Genomic DNA, 16,024 nt, shown 5'->3' with positions numbered 1-16,024 from the left:
ATCCTTTTTGTGCAAAGCAATGATGGCAAGTGTTTCCTTGCACATAACGATGGATGACGGAGGAAGAACAATGATTTCAAGCACCACCTTTCCTTTTGAAGCTTCCAGTCTGTTATTCAAACTCAATCAGCATGACAGAGTGATCTCCAGCCTTGTCCTCGTCAACACTCACACCTGTGCTAATGAGAGAATCACTGACATGTTTGTCTTCTCTCTTCTTGCATCTGTTTGACTGTATATGCCCCGCTCAGTGGCAGATAACTAGTCCCCATTATATAGTAATTGCTAACAACCTTTAAAAAACTAATACAAATAACAATCCATTTTGCATTCAGCATTAGCCTTTTATTTTTTGTTCATTTAATATACATATTTGATCATAATCAGTTATTTGACTAGATACATGATATCAGTAAGATTAAAAAGTGACAAGGGCATTGGAGTACTGTAGGTGGGCGGGACATGACTAATATAACAGATACACTACATGACCTAAAGTATGTGGACACCTGCTCGTCAAACATCTCATTCTAAAATAATGGGCATTAATATGGAGTTGGTCCACCCTTTGCTGCTATAAACAGCCTCCACTCTTCTGGGAAGGCTTTCACCTAGATGTTGGAACATTCAGCCACAAAACCATTAGTGAGGTACTGCCAGTGTTTGTGTAATGAGATTGCATGGCTGTGTGCTCAATGTTATACACCTGTCAGTAACGGGTGTGGCTGAAATAGCCGAATCCAGAAATTTGAAGGGGTGTCCACATACTATTGTGTATATGGTGATAATCAAAACAAGCACAGCAGACTGTCTTCAGTAGTTTATGGACACAACAAGGAGACAGGTGGGTTAGAAGGTGTGGGCAGAAGCATATTGGAGGCAGGTAGATGGTCATGACTCATGTTGTGACACAGGAGGGGAGTGGGCTATCCTTCCAGGATGACGGTTCTTTTGGACCAAGATCTTCACTCAGTCAGTCACTGCTGTGTTGCTGCCCTCTGCTGGACAGAAAGTAGATTGGTGCACAATACAGGCATGCTACAGAAATAATGATAACAATGTAGTCAGCTTCTCTATATGATAAGGATAACAAAGTGAGAGGCTAAAGAGTGATGCATTGTACACATACAGTAGTAATTTATGGTATTGTCTGTTTGTTTCTTTGTTAAGAGATTAGCATCATCTGAGAGAGAAGATAAGTCAACACTGACCTGCGGTGTGGGACTAGTGAGCTGTAGACCACATTATCATCTGGTTCTGTCTAGAAGAGAGGAGGGACACACAGGTAGAAAGGAGAAGAGGGACAATTTGTGATGATTGAATGTAGGCAACTGCTTGGAAACACTTCAACCATTTGTTGCAGAATAGCCGACAGGGAAGAGACACATAAAAACATTAAAACTCAGAAATGTTTACAGCATAACACATTTTCAGTGTCTACAACTTATACACCAATGACTGACAAAGCACAGACCACAAAACCCTCCTTTTCATGTATTCTGATGAATATCAATCAATTTCCTAATTCAGTGACTGATGCTACAATAATTACCAGCATCTCAACTTCTCCTAAACAAAAACAACAACCACTGACTTTCCCAAAGACCCCACCTGTGATGTCCCTGTCCTCAGAGGGAGGGTGTTGAAATGGTTCCTTAATTTAAATGAGTTTGAATTAGTCGACCACAAGCTCACTTTTGATCAACAGACCACTGAAATAACACAGAAGTCCCAGCAACGTATCTGCTACCACAACATGCTCAACGTCTCACACCACAATAAACTATTAAGGATTCACAACACGGCATCTAAACTGATTGGACTCTACACTCCAAAACGGTTCCTTAATGAAGGAGCTATCCAGCATAAAGCCCACCACATGACTTCCAGTCCACCTCCCTACACCACTGCTTTGATTTTCTCTCATTAGGTCAGACTATTAAATATCTCACTGCAGGCTTCAGGAGGAGTTTCATCCCAGGGACCATCACAATTATAAACAGTTCCATGTATCTTCCTCCTATGGGCAGGTGGGTGGTGCTATTTATGTCAGACTGTTTGTTTCCTGATGTTCCTCTTATCGGACAATAAACCTGATATGTGACTTCATCTATAACCCCACCGGTCTGCCACATAGCTGACAGCACAACACAGATACAACTTCATCTATAACCCCACCGGTCAGCCACATAGCTGACAGTACAACACAGATACAACTTCATCTATAACCCCACCGGTCAGCCACATAGCTGACAGTACAACACAGATACAACTTCATCTATAACCCCACCGGTCTGCCACATAGCTGACGGCACAACACAGATACAACTTCATCTATAACCCCACCGGTCTGCCACATAGCTGACAGCACAACACAGATACAACTTCATCTATAACCCCACCGGTCAGCCACATAGCTGACAGTACAACACAAATACAACTTCATCTATAACCTGACCGGTCTGCCACATAGCTGACAGTACAACACAGATACAACTTCATCTATAATGTATCCTCATGCACCAGTCTGCCACATAGCTGACAGTACAACACAGATACAACTTAATCTATAATGTATCCTCATGCACCAGTCTGCCACATAGCTGACAGTACAACACAGATACAACTTCATCTATAACCCCACCGGTCAGCCACATAGCTGACAGTACAACACAGATACAACTTCATCTATAATGTATCCTCATGCACGAGTCTGCCACATAGCTGACAGTACAACACAGATACAACTTCATCTATAATGTATCCTCATGCACCAGTCTGCCACATAGCTGACAGTACAACACAGATACAACTTCATCTATAACCCCACCGGTCAGCCACATAGCTGACAGTACAACACAGATACAACTTCATCTATAATGTATCCTCATGCACCAGTCTGCCACATAGCTGACAGTACAACACAGATACAACTTCATCTATAACGCCACCGGTCTGCCACATAGCTGACAGCACAACTTAATCTATAACGCCACCGGTCTGCCACATAGCTGACACTTCATCTATAACCCCACCGGTCTGCCACATAGCTGACAGTACAACACAGATACAACTTCATCTATAACCCCACCGGTCTGCCACATAGCTGACAGTACAAGACAGATACAACTTCATCTATAACCCCACCGGTCTGCCACATAGCTGACAGTACAACACAGATACAACTTCATCTATAACCCCACCGGTCAGCCACATAGCTGACAGCACAACACAGATACAACTTCATCTATAACCCCACCGGTCTGCCACATAGCTGACAGCACAACACAGATACAACTTCATCTATAACCCCACCGGTCTGCCACATAGCTGACAGTACAACACAGATACAACTTCATCTATAACCCCACCGGTCTGCCACATAGCTGACAGTACAAGACAGATACAACTTCATCTATAACCTCACCGGTCAGCCACATAGCTGACAGTACAAGACAGATACAACTTCATCTATAACCCCACCGGTCTGCCACATAGCTGACAGTACAACACAGATACAACTTCATCTATAACCCCACCTGTCTGCCACATAGCTGACAGTACAACACAGATACAACTTCATCTATTAATATCAAAGTGATCAGAAAAGCAACGTTACCTTGGTCTGTACATTTAGCTGGTTCCTTCGCTTGGGGACAACAGTGCTGTACGTCACATCATCACCATTGGCAGGAAATGGCTCCAGCTGTAGGATGAGAGAGCTGTAGACCACATTATCATCTGGTTCTGCCTATAAGAGAGGAGCGGCACACACAGGTAGAGAGGTGAAGAGGGACAATGGAATATAGACTACAGCTTGGAAACACACTGGAATAGGGACATAAAGAATCGCAAGGCTGCCGGCCCACACAGCATCCCTAGCCACGTCTTCAGAGCATGCGCAGATCAGCTGGCTGGTGTTTACAGACATATTCAATCTCCCCCTATCTGCTGTCCCCACTAGCTTCAAGTTGTCCACCATTGTTCCTGTACCCAAGAAAGCGAAGGAAACAGAACTAAATGACTATTGCCCCGTAGCACGCAATTCTCTCATAAGGAAATGCTTTGAGAGGCTAGTTAAGGATCATATCACCACCTTACCTGACACCCTAAACCCAGCTCAATTTCATACCGCCCCTATAGATCCACAGACGACTCAATTGCCGTAGCACTGCCCTAACCCATCTGGACAACAGGAATACCAATGTAAGAATGCTGTTCATTGACTACAGCTCAGCCTTCAACACCATAGTACCCTCCAAGCTCATCATTTAGCTCTGGGTCTAAACTCCGCCCTGTGCAAATGGGTCCTGGACTTCCTGACGGGCCGCCCCCAGGTGGTGAAGGTAGGAAACACCTCCACTAAGCTGATCCTCAACACAGGGGCCCCACCACGGTGTGTGCTCAGCCCTCTCCTGTACTCTCTGTTCACCCAGTACTGTGTGGCCACGCACGCCTCCAACTCAATCATCAAGTTTGCAGATGACAACAATAGTAGCCTGATTGCCAAAAATGACGAGACAGTCTACAGGGAGGAGGTGAAGGCCCTGGCAAAGTGATGCCAGGTAGATAACCTCTCCCTTAAAAAAAACTAAGGAGCGGATTGTGGACTTCAGGAGACTGCAGAGGGAGCATGCCCCCATCCACAGGGCCGCAGTGGAGAAAGTTAACAGCTTCCCATTCCTCGGTGTACACGTCACTGACAATCTGATATGTACTACCCACACAGACGATGTAGTGAATAAGGCACAACAGTGCCTCTTCAACCTAAGGACACTGAAGAAATGTAGCTTTGCCCCTAAGACCCTCGAGAGCATCCTGTATCAGCACCTGGTATGGCAACTGCACCACCTGCAAGCGCAGGGCTCTGGAGAGCCCTGCGCTTGCAGGTGGTGCAGTCTGCCCAACGCATCACCGGGGGCACACCACTGCCTGCCCTCCATGACACCTACAGCACCTGATGTCATAGGAAGGCCAAAACGATAAAAGGACATCAACCACCCGAGCCACGGCCTGTTCACCCCGCTATCATCCAGAAGGCAAAGTCAGTACAGGTGCATCAATGTTGGGCCCGAGAGACTGAAAAACAGCTTCGAACACAAGGCCGTCAGACTCTTAAATAGCCATCACTGGGTGAAATCCACCCAGTGCCCTGAACTTAGTTTCCGTCACTCGCGGCTACAACCCGGTTACTCAACCCTGCACCTTAGAGGCTGCTGCTCTATGAACATAGAATCACTGGTCCCTTTAATGTTTACTTACTGTTTTACTCATTTTAAATGTATATGCTGTATTCTAGTCAATGTCATCCTATTCAACTAATATATATATATATATATATATATATATATATATATATATATATATATATATCTCACACACACACACACTTCTATCCTACAGATATGTGGATAGAATATTTAGTATACTAGTCATAATGTCTATACATCACACACACACGTATTTATACTCCGAATTCCAACATTGCTCGTCCTAATGTTTCTATATTTCTTAATTCCATTATTTTACTTTTAGATCTGTGTGTATTGTTGTGAATTGTTAGATTCCACTGCACTGCTGTAGCTAGAAACACAAGCATTACGCTACATCTGCTAATTATGTTTGCGGCCTATAAAATTGGATTTGATAAAGACATTAAAACTCCAAAATGTTTACAGTGTAAGACATTTAAATTGTCTGACAAATGTGACTTAATCTATAATTTATCCTCATGCACCAGTCTGCCACATAGCCGACAGTACAACACAGATACAACTTCATATATTAACATCATAGTGATCAGAATAGCAGCGTTACCTTGGTCTGTACATTTAGCTGGTTCCTCCTCTTGGGGACAACAGTGCTGTACGTCACATCATCACCATTGGCAGGAAATGGGTCCTGCACAAGTTTATTTCCTCAGAACAGTTCAGAAAACTAATACAAAATACTATTTTACTTAGAACATGTTTTTTTAACCTTTAAGTATGTGTATTTAAGCTTGGACTATCCTTTTTCAATTGGATTAGTTCAGAAATATCTGGAGTGGTAATTTAACCAGTGACTGTTCAACAGATCCTATTATTATCTCTACATTGCAAACCAATTTGACAAACTGACATCACACTGTCTCAACAGTCCTCGGTATGTAGCATTGACTGTAAAAATAGAGATAACATGTTTAAAAATTGTACAGTTACAATGGACATGAAGCTGTAGCTGAAGAGCTAATGTGTGATTTAAGTCCATCTGATGTCCATGTCCTGTAACGCTCGTCTGATGAAGAAGGAGTGGACCAAAGCGCAGCGCGTGTTCATGATATTTATTTAAATCTGACCACTAGAACAAAAATAACAACGCAAGAAACGAACAGTTCTGTAAGGTAACTAAAACTATACAGAAAACAACTACCCACAAACCCAGGTGGGGAAAAAGGCTACCTAAGTATGATTCTCAATCAGAGACAACGATAGACAGCTGCCTCTGATTGAGAACCACACCCGGCCAAACACAAAGAAATAGAAAACATAGAAATAAAGAAACTAGAATGCCCACCCTAAATCACACCCTGGCCTATCCAAAATAGAGAATAAAAGAGATAATAAAAGCCTATCTATGGCCATAGAGAGGCTTTTATTCTCACAAGACCTTGAGTCAGATGAGAGGAACATGAGTGTAGCCTACTGGAATAAAGACAGACTGAGGTGTTTGTCTCCTCCACTTATTGTCATTGGGTCCATGGCCTTATTGTCCTCTGGAATAAAGACAGATGCAGTATTAGAGACCACAGATATACTTGAATAATACTGAATACATTCATCATAGAGTAATACTTTTGAGTCTCCTCCACTTATGTCAAGATACATTGGTTATAACATATGCTAAGACAGTTGTCTTCAAGGAAAATATTTATTGTCTCCTGAAAATATCTCCAAAATCAAACTTATCACTTTTTCATGATAGTAATTATAGAATGAATACTTACTATACTTTCTCCACATCTTCCATGTGACTGGGACCCCAGCTATCACCACCACCAACATGCCCAGAGGAACCAGTAGGACTGTTAGATCTATGGAACTGAAGGTGAAAGACTATGTTTATTGTAAAATACAGCCCATAAAACATCAAAGATAAATAGATTAGAACACAAGTATATGATGTTTCTTCTACTGCTAAGAGAACATGGAAACATGTGTTCAGCCCTTCACACATTCACACCTTTTACATCCAATAATAGAATGCTGCTAGTTCTACAACCACAGAGACATGAGGAAGTGGTAAATGTCTATAACAGTGTCTTGGCCTATACACGGTGTGAAAACATATAAGTAGGGTCTTTTTGTGACCTAAACGCTCGTGTCAAAACCAGAAAATGTTAACTTTTTTCCTATTTCTATTGTCATCCATTTGGAAGAGTAAGTGTTAAATACAGATGAATGAGTGATAATTACCTCATGGAGTCCTTCTCCTTGCCCCCCTCAAGTCCTTGGACTGTGTTGTCAGTCTGAACAGGCTCAGCAGCTGGAGAGAAAGAGGATTGTTCAGTGGCAAGACTGGATAAACCAGGTTAATACTTAATTCTGTGCATCTGATTGTTCTCTACTCACTGGTCATAGTGGTGGTACTTTGTGTGGTGGTTTGTTGTCTGACAGTGATGTGAACAGGCATCATAAGGTCTCCCACTCCACACCTGTACCAGCCAGTGTTCTCCATCTTCAGTCCACTCATAGTCACCATTAAGACGTTTCTTCTGGTGGCATCAGTGGTCTGCTGTAGAGTCACTGATGTTCCGTTTATTGTCCCAGAATCCACCCCCACACAGCAGCCACTACTGCCACCAATCCTGCACCACTGCTTCCTATTTCCAGTGTTACTATAGTAACAATTTACAATGACACTCCCTCTTTCAACTCCTGTCACCTCCTGTTGGTCCACATAGAGTTCTGGAGTACCTGAACACAGAGGTACAGACCCCAAAGGTCCTGAGTGATCAAGTGTTTTTTTGTAACAACTGACCACAAATATCATAATGATGATATGATGGATAGAGAACAGAAAGTAGACATATACCAACATTCCTCATAGTGATACAATAGTGATACCAGTAAATGTAACCAGAACACCAGTCATGTAATCATATGGAAGAGTTGCAGGGATCTTACTTGGAATGACAGATAGGTGGAACCATTCTGCCCTGACATTTATTCCACCATTGACCTCCACAGCACAATAGTAACGTCCAGAGTCCCCTGACTCCAGATCAGTCATGGTCACGGTCATGGTTAGCTGGTTGATGTCATCAAAGACTGAGGCCTTAGCTGTGCCCTTAGGAGGTTTAGCGAGTACAACATGGGAGCAACTATTAAAATGATCTCCTTTACATAAGTATTTAGAATGTTTGATATAATAATGATGATAGGGACATGGGATGGTGATGGAGCCTCCTGTCTTCACAGACACACGATAAGCACCTGAAGACGCAACAGAAAACACAGATTAGAATTCAGAATCTCACAACAGAAAAATGACATTCCATCTGGACTATAACACACATAATACAGGAAGTGTTATTGATAAGACAAGCTACTGTTCCTGTCTTAAGAGTTTCAGCATGTGTCCAGTCCCAGTCCCTGACCTCAACTTCAGCACGTCATATAAACATGTTACCCTTTAATTAAAAAAAAAAAATGTTGGCACATCCAGCCCCCCCCTCCTCCTCAGAGGGCAGAAACAACAGTTGAAGTCAGAAGTTTACATACACCTTAGCCGAATACATTTAAACTCAGTTTCACACTTCTTGACATTTAATTCTAGTAAAAATTCCCTGTCTTAGGTCATTTAGGATCACCACTTTATTTTAAGAATGTGAAATGTCAGAATAGTAGCAGAGAGAATGATTTACAGTGCCTTGCGAAAGTAATCGCCCCCCTTGAACTTTGCGACTTTTTGCCACATTTCAGGCTTCAAACATAAAGATATAAAACTGTATTTTTTTGTGAAGAATCAACAACAAGTGGGACACAATCATGAAGTGGAACGACATTTATTGGATATTTCAAACTTTTTTAACAAATCAAAAACTGAAAAATTGGGCGTGCAAAATTATTCAGCCCCCTTAAGTTAATACTTTGTAGCGCCACCTTTTGCTGCGATTACAGCTGTAAGTCGCTTGGGGTATGTCTCTATCAGTTTTGCACATCGAGAGACTGACATTTTTTCCCATTCCTCCTTACAAAACAGCTCGAGCTCAGTGAGGTTGGATGGAGAGCATTTGTGAACAGCAGTTTTCAGTTCTTTCCACAGATTCTCGATTGGATTCAGGTCTGGACTTTGACTTGGCCATTCTAACACCTGGATATGTTTATTTTTGAACCATTCCATTGTAGATTTTGCTTTATGTTTTGGATCATTGTCTTGTTGGAAGACAAATCTCCGTCCCAGTCTCAGGTCTTTTGCAGACTCCATCAGGTTTTCTTCCAGAATGGTCCTGCATTTGGCTCCATCCATCTTCCCATCAATTTTAACCATCTTCCCTGTCCCTGCTGAAGAAAAGCAGGCCCAAACCATGATGCTGCCACCACCATGTTTGACAGTGGGTATGGTGTGTTCAGGGTGATGAGCTGTGTTGCTTTTACGCCAAACATAACGTTTTGCATTGTTGCCAAAAAGTTCAATTTTGGTTTCATCTGACCAGAGCACCTTCTTCCACATGTTTGGTGTGTCTCCCAGGTGGCTTGTGGCAAACTTTAAACGACACTTTTTATGGATATCTTTAAGAAATGGCTTTCTTCTTGCCACTCTTCCATAAAGGCCAGATTTGTGCAAAAATACGACTGATTGTTGTCCTATGGACAGAGTCTCCCACCTCAGCTGTATATCTCTGCAGTTCATCCAGAGTGATCATGGGCCTCTTGGCTGCATCTCTGATCAGTCTTCTCCTTGTATGAGCTGAAAGTTTAGAGGGACGGCCAGGTCTTGGTAGATTTGCAGTGGTCTGATACTCCTTCCATTTCAATATTATCGCTTGCACAGTGCTCCTTGGGATGTTTAAAGCTTGGGAAATCTTTTTGTATCCAAATCCGGCTTTAAACTTCTTCACAACAGTATCTCGGACCTGCCTGGTGTGTTCCTTGTTCTTCATGATGCTCTCTGCGCTTTTGACGGACCTCTGAGACTATCACAGTGCAGGTGCATTTATACGGAGACTTGATTACACACAGGTGGATTGTATTTATCATCATTAGTCATTTAGGTCAACATTGGATCATTCAGAGATCCTCACTGAACTTCTGGAGAGAGTTTGCTGCACTGAAAGTAAAGGGACTGAATAATTTTGCAGCCCAATTTTTCAGTTTTTGATTTGTTAAAAGATTTTGAAATATCCAATAAATGTCGTTCCACTTCATGATTGTGTCCCACTTGTTGTTGATTCTTCACAAAAAAATACAGTTTTATGTCTTTATGTTTGAAGCCTGAAATGTGGCAAAAGGTCGCAAAGTTCAAGGGGGCCGAATACTTTCGCAAGGCACTGTATTTCAGCTTTTATTTATTTCATCACATTCCCCGTGGGTCAGAAGTTTATATACACTCAATTAATATTTGGTAGCTTGCCTTTAAATTGTTTAACTTGGGTCAAACGTTTTGGGTCGCCTTCCACAAGTTTCCCACAATAAGTTGGATGAATTCTGGCCCATTCCTCCTGACAGAGCCGGTGTAACTGAGTCAGGTTTGTAGGCTTCCTTGCTCACACACTCTTTTTCAGTTCTGCCCACACATTTTCTACGGGATTGAGGTTAGGGCTTTCTGATGGCCACTCCAATACCTTGACTTTGTTGTCCTTGAGCCATTTTGCCACAACTTTGGAAGTATACTTGGGGTCATTGTCCATTTGGAAGACCCATTTGCGACCAAGCTTTAACTTCCTGACTGATGTCTTGAGATGTTGCTCAATATATCCACATAATTTTCCTACCTCATGATGCCATCTATTTTGTGAAGTGCACCAGTCCCTTCTGCAGCAAAGCACCCCCACAACATGATGCTGCCAGCCCGTGCTTCACGGTTGGGAGGGTGTTCTTCGGCTTGCAAGCATCCCCCTTTTTCCTCCAAACAAAAACAACGGTCATTATGGCCAAACAGTTCTATTTTTGTTTCATCAGACCAGAGGACATTTCACCAAAAAGTATGATTTTCTTCCCCATGTGCAGTTGCAAACCATAGTCTGGCTTTTATATGGAGGTTTTGGAGCAGTGGCTTCTTCCTTGTTGAGCGGCCTTTCAGGTTATGTCGATATAGGACTTGTTTTACTGTGGATATAGCTACTTTTGTACCCGTTTCCTCCAGCATCTTCACAGGGTCCTTTGCTGTTGTTCAGGGATTGATTTGCACTTTTCGGACCAAAGTACGTTCATCTCTAGGAGACAGAACATGTCTCCTTCCTGAGCGGTATGATGGCTGCGTGGTCCCATGGTGTTTATACTTGCGTACTATTGTTTGTACAGATGAACGTGGTACCTTCAGGTATTTGGAAATTGTTCCCAAGGATGAACCACACTTGTGGAGGCCTACAATTTTATTTCTGACGTCTTGACTGATTTCTTTTGATTTTCCCATATCAAGCAACCAGACACTGAGTTTGAAGGTAGAGTTACCTGTCTAACAGAACACAGAGGGTGTTCTTTAATGGAAGCCTCTCCAACATAATCCATGTAGAATCCGGAATTCCCCAGGGCAGCAGTCTAGGCCCCTTACTTTTTTCAATCTTTTCTAATGACATAACGCTGGCTATGAGTAAAGCCAGTGTGTCTATGTATGCGGATTACTCAACACTATACATGTCAGCTACTACAGCGACTGAAATGACTGCTACACTTAACAAAGACCTGCAGTTAGTTTCAGAATGGGTGGCAAGGAATAAGTTAGTCCTAAATATTATTAAAACTAAAAGCATTGTATTTGGGACATTCACTAAACCCTAAACCTCAACAAAATCTTGTAATAAATAATGTGGAAATTGAGCGATTTGGGCAGACTAAATTGCTTGGAGTAACCCTGGATTGTAAACTGTCATGGTCAAAACATATTGATTTAACAATGGCTAAGATTGGGGGAAGTCTGTCCATAATAAAGTGCAGCTCTACCTTCTTAACAGCACTATCAACAAGGCAGGTCCTACAGGCTTTAGTTTTGTCGTACCTAGACTACTGTTCAGTCGTGTGGTCAGGTGCCACAAAGAGGGACTTAGAAAAATTGAAATTGGCTCAGAACAGAACATCACAGCTGGCCCTTGGATGTACACAGAGAGCAAACATTAATAATATGCATGTCAATCTCTCCTGGCTTAAAGTGGAGAGATTGACTTCATCACTACTTGTATTTGTTAGAGGTATTGACATGTTGAAAGCACGGAGCTGTCTGTTTTAACGACTACCACACAGCTCAGACACCCATGCATACCCCACAAGACATGTCACCAGAGGTATTTTCACAGTCCCCAAGTCCAGAACAGACTACGGGAGGAGCACAGGACTACATAGATCCATGACTACATGGAACTCTATTCCACATAAAGTAACTCATGCAAGCAGTAAAATTATATTTAAAAAACAGATACAAATACACCTTATGGAACTGCAGGGACTGTTAAGCAACAAAACATAGACACAGACACATGCATACACACACATGATTACATATGTAAACGTACACATGGATTTTGTGTTGTAGATATTTGGTAGTGGAGGGCACACGCTTAGCTATGTGGTAGTGTAGGGCCCTGAGGGCACACACTGAAATCTGATATGAATGTATTGTAATGTTTTTAAAATTGCCTTAATTTTTGCCGGACCCCACGAATATAAGCTGCTGCATTGGCATCCATAATAAATACAAATACAAATATAACAGGTAAAAAGGAGATATAAAATATAATGAAATAATATATAACCAATAATAATAAAAATAGATAATAATAATTCAAAATAGTAACAACTGCACAATATTTTAGATTCATGTTCATATTAAGAAAATCATAGCAAAGGCATATGCAATTGTTCATAAAATACAATACATTTTTTAAAATTATAAACAACATAAAGAAAATACACTGAACAAAAATCTAAATGCAACATGCAACAATTTCAAAGATTGTACTGAATTACAGTTCATATAAGGACATCAGTCAATTGAAATAAATCCAAGTCTATGGATTTCACAATTTGTGGCATCTTTCATTTCAGCTCATGAAACATGGGAGGGAATTCACTTTACATGTTGTGTATATACACTATAATATCGGAAGAACAGTTCTTAATGTCGATTTCCTGCACGCTGCCTATCGGCAGAGAGACATATTTCATGTAGTTCTTATTATGTCCTGTTATATTCCTATCAGCAGAGAGACATGTTTCATGTAGTTCTTATTATGTCCTGTTATAGTCCTATCAGCAGAGACATATTTCATGTAGTTCTTATTATGTCATGTTATAGTCCTATCAGCAGAGACATATTTCATGTAGTTCTTATTATGTCCTGTTATATTCCTATCAGCAGAGAGACATATTTCATGTAGTTCTTATTATATCCTATTATATTCCTATCAGCAGAGAGACATATTTCATGTAGTTCTTATTATGTCCTGTTATATTCCTATCGGCAGAGAGACATATTTCATGTAGTTCTTATTATGTCCTGTTATATTCCTATCAGCAGAGAGACATGTTTCATGTAGTTCTTATTATGTCCTGTTATAGTCCTATCAGCAGAGACATATTTCATGTAGTTCTTATTATGTCATGTTATAGTCCTATCAGCAGAGACATATTTCATGTAGTTCTTATTATGTCCTGTTATATTCCTATCAGCAGAGAGACATATTTCATGTAGTTCTTATTATATCCTATTATATTCCTATCAGCAGAGAGACATATTTCATGTAGTTCTTATTATGTCCTGTTATATTCCTATCAGCAGAGAGACATATTTCATGTAGTTCTTATTATGTCCTGTTATATTCCTATCAGCAGAGAGACATATTTCATGTAGTTCTTATTATATCCTATTATATTCCTATCAGCAGAGAGACATATTTCATGTAGTTCTTATTATGTCCTGTTATATTCCTATCAGCAGAGAGACATATTTAATGTAGTTCTTATTATGTCCTGTTATATTCCTATCAGCAGAGAGACATATTTCATGTAGTTCTTTTTATGTCCTGTTATATTCCTATCAGCAGAAATACATATTTCATGTAGTTCTTATTATATCCTATTATATTCCTATCAGCAGAGACATATTTCATGTAGTTCCGTAAAAAGCAAGAAAGAAGAAGGAAAATGCATTTTAACAGCCGCTAATGACTGCTAGTAAATATTTGTCTTATGTATCCTGTGTAGTGAGATACATTAACGTATAATTAACACAGCCAGGGCAAGATAGCAATACAGCGCATGCAGTTCTGACAATCTACAGCAGAGTTCCACAACTGGCGATGACTTTATTTGTCCCCAGCATTTTTCTGAGCAAAAACACTTACGTTTTTTAAAACATTTATTGTTGTACATAAAATATTGTAAAAAGACCAGCAAATCAGCTCTAAGTGATTTCAATTTGGGAAAAATGTTCCAAAGTATTAACACGCATAATAGTGAGAAATATGTGATTGTATTTAAATGTAAGCAAATGTAAGTGACTCCGCTTTAGTCATCATTTTGGGCTTCTTGCAGTCAATTCGCAGTATATGAATTATTTGTAATTATGTTCCGACCCCCTGACCATCCACTCAAGAAGAAAAATCGGCCCACAGCTGAATCTAGATGATGATCCCTGTCGTAGTGGCTTTTAGGGAGTCCACGGTCATTTTCAATGACAATAGTTCGTATTTCTTTCATCATTTTATTGCTGTAATCCATTCCTGATTTGAGGGCCTCAACCTCCTCCATTAATCCAAGCAATATATCCAGCTTTTCTAACTGCTCGCTCATGCTTGTCAGCAATGCCCATCTTCTGCTGACATTGCTATAAAAACCTCTTGTTCCATGGTTATATTTGGAAGTTTAAATTGTGGCTTCCCTTCAGTTTCGCAGGAGAGTTCTGCTCTTATTCACTTCGATGTGTATGATTCTTGTTGGAGCAAATCCAAGTGTTGATCAATAAATAGTTGAAGGTTCTCTATATTATCCAGAATGTTTGTTTTGTAGTTATCAGCTAATCCTCAATGTTATGATTAATTCATGGGACAAGCTGTGCATACCAAACTGCCACTTGCCAAATAATGTCCCCCTAAATAAATAGTTACCCTTACCTGAGAGTCTGGAGAAGATGAGGAGGAGGATGGAGAGGGAGAGATGAGAAACCATTTCTGGGTATGTGTCTCTGTATGTTATATGGTACCAATGCACAATGTGTGTGTCAAGGACCAAGACACCAAAGAGAATGACTGAACTTCCTAATAGCTACAGCTGTCTTTAACTCTCTTCCTGCTTCTGTTTGAGTGTCTATGCCCCCTCAGTGGCAGATAAACACCATTACATTATATCAACTAGTTGTAACATAAGGCTCTAAGGCACTACAATTATTACTTATGTAATTAGCACATTTGAATCTCTTATATCAAATAATATCACGTATACTGTTAATTACCCAGCAGCCTTTTTAGTTGGTGTTCAGCAGCAAAAGTTGAGACGGAGTCAGAAGTTCAGGTGCAAGAAATATATTTTTAAACTGGGTGGTTCGAGCCCTGAATGCTGATTGGCTGACAGCCATGGTATATCACACCACATACCACAGGTATGACAAAACATTTATTTTTACTGTTCTTATTACATTTGTAACCAGTTAATAATAGCAATTAGGCACCTCTGGGATTTGTGGTATACGGCCAATAAACCATGGCCAAGGGCTGTATCCAGGCCCTCACCGTTGCTCGTGCCTAAGAAAATCCCTTAGCCATGGTATATTGGCCGTATACCACAACCCCTCGGGCCTTATTGCTTAAATATATATTTTACAGTTTAGGTGA

General features: G+C 40.8%; 1 protein-coding gene across 1 annotated transcript; it reads right to left on the bottom strand.

The window, feature by feature from the left end:
* Positions 1-323: 323 nt before the first annotated feature.
* Positions 324-15,362, bottom strand: LOC139409634 (polymeric immunoglobulin receptor-like). Its single transcript, XM_071155055.1, has 10 exons — positions 15,308-15,362; positions 8,166-8,474; positions 7,607-7,955; positions 7,455-7,556; positions 6,986-7,080; positions 6,697-6,754; positions 5,818-5,901; positions 3,620-3,751; positions 1,212-1,261; positions 324-998 (listed from the first exon to the last, which is right to left on the bottom strand). The coding sequence occupies exons 1-7, from the start codon at positions 15,360-15,362 to the stop codon at positions 5,871-5,873; spliced, it is 999 nt and encodes a 332-aa protein (XP_071011156.1). The 3' UTR covers positions 324-998; positions 1,212-1,261; positions 3,620-3,751; positions 5,818-5,870.
* Positions 15,363-16,024: the final 662 nt, after the last annotated feature.

This window comes from Oncorhynchus clarkii, chromosome 5 (genome assembly GCF_045791955.1).
Source record: "Oncorhynchus clarkii lewisi isolate Uvic-CL-2024 chromosome 5, UVic_Ocla_1.0, whole genome shotgun sequence".
NCBI classification, from domain to species: Eukaryota; Metazoa; Chordata; class Actinopteri; order Salmoniformes; family Salmonidae; genus Oncorhynchus; species Oncorhynchus clarkii.
This window is presented reverse-complemented; position numbering and strand designations above follow the sequence as displayed.

Coding starts and splice junctions, on each gene's coding strand:
- LOC139409634 (XM_071155055.1), bottom strand. CDS start 15,362: ATGGTTTCTCATCTCTCCCTCTCCATCCTCCTCCTCATCTTCTCCAGA. Junction 8,475..15,307: donor CATCTTCTCCAGACTCTCAG/GTAAGGGTAACT, acceptor TTGCGTCTTCAG/GTGCTTATCGTGTGTCTGTG. Junction 7,081..7,454: donor AAGGAGAAGGACTCCATGAG/GTAATTATCACT, acceptor TTTCACCTTCAG/TTCCATAGATCTAACAGTCC.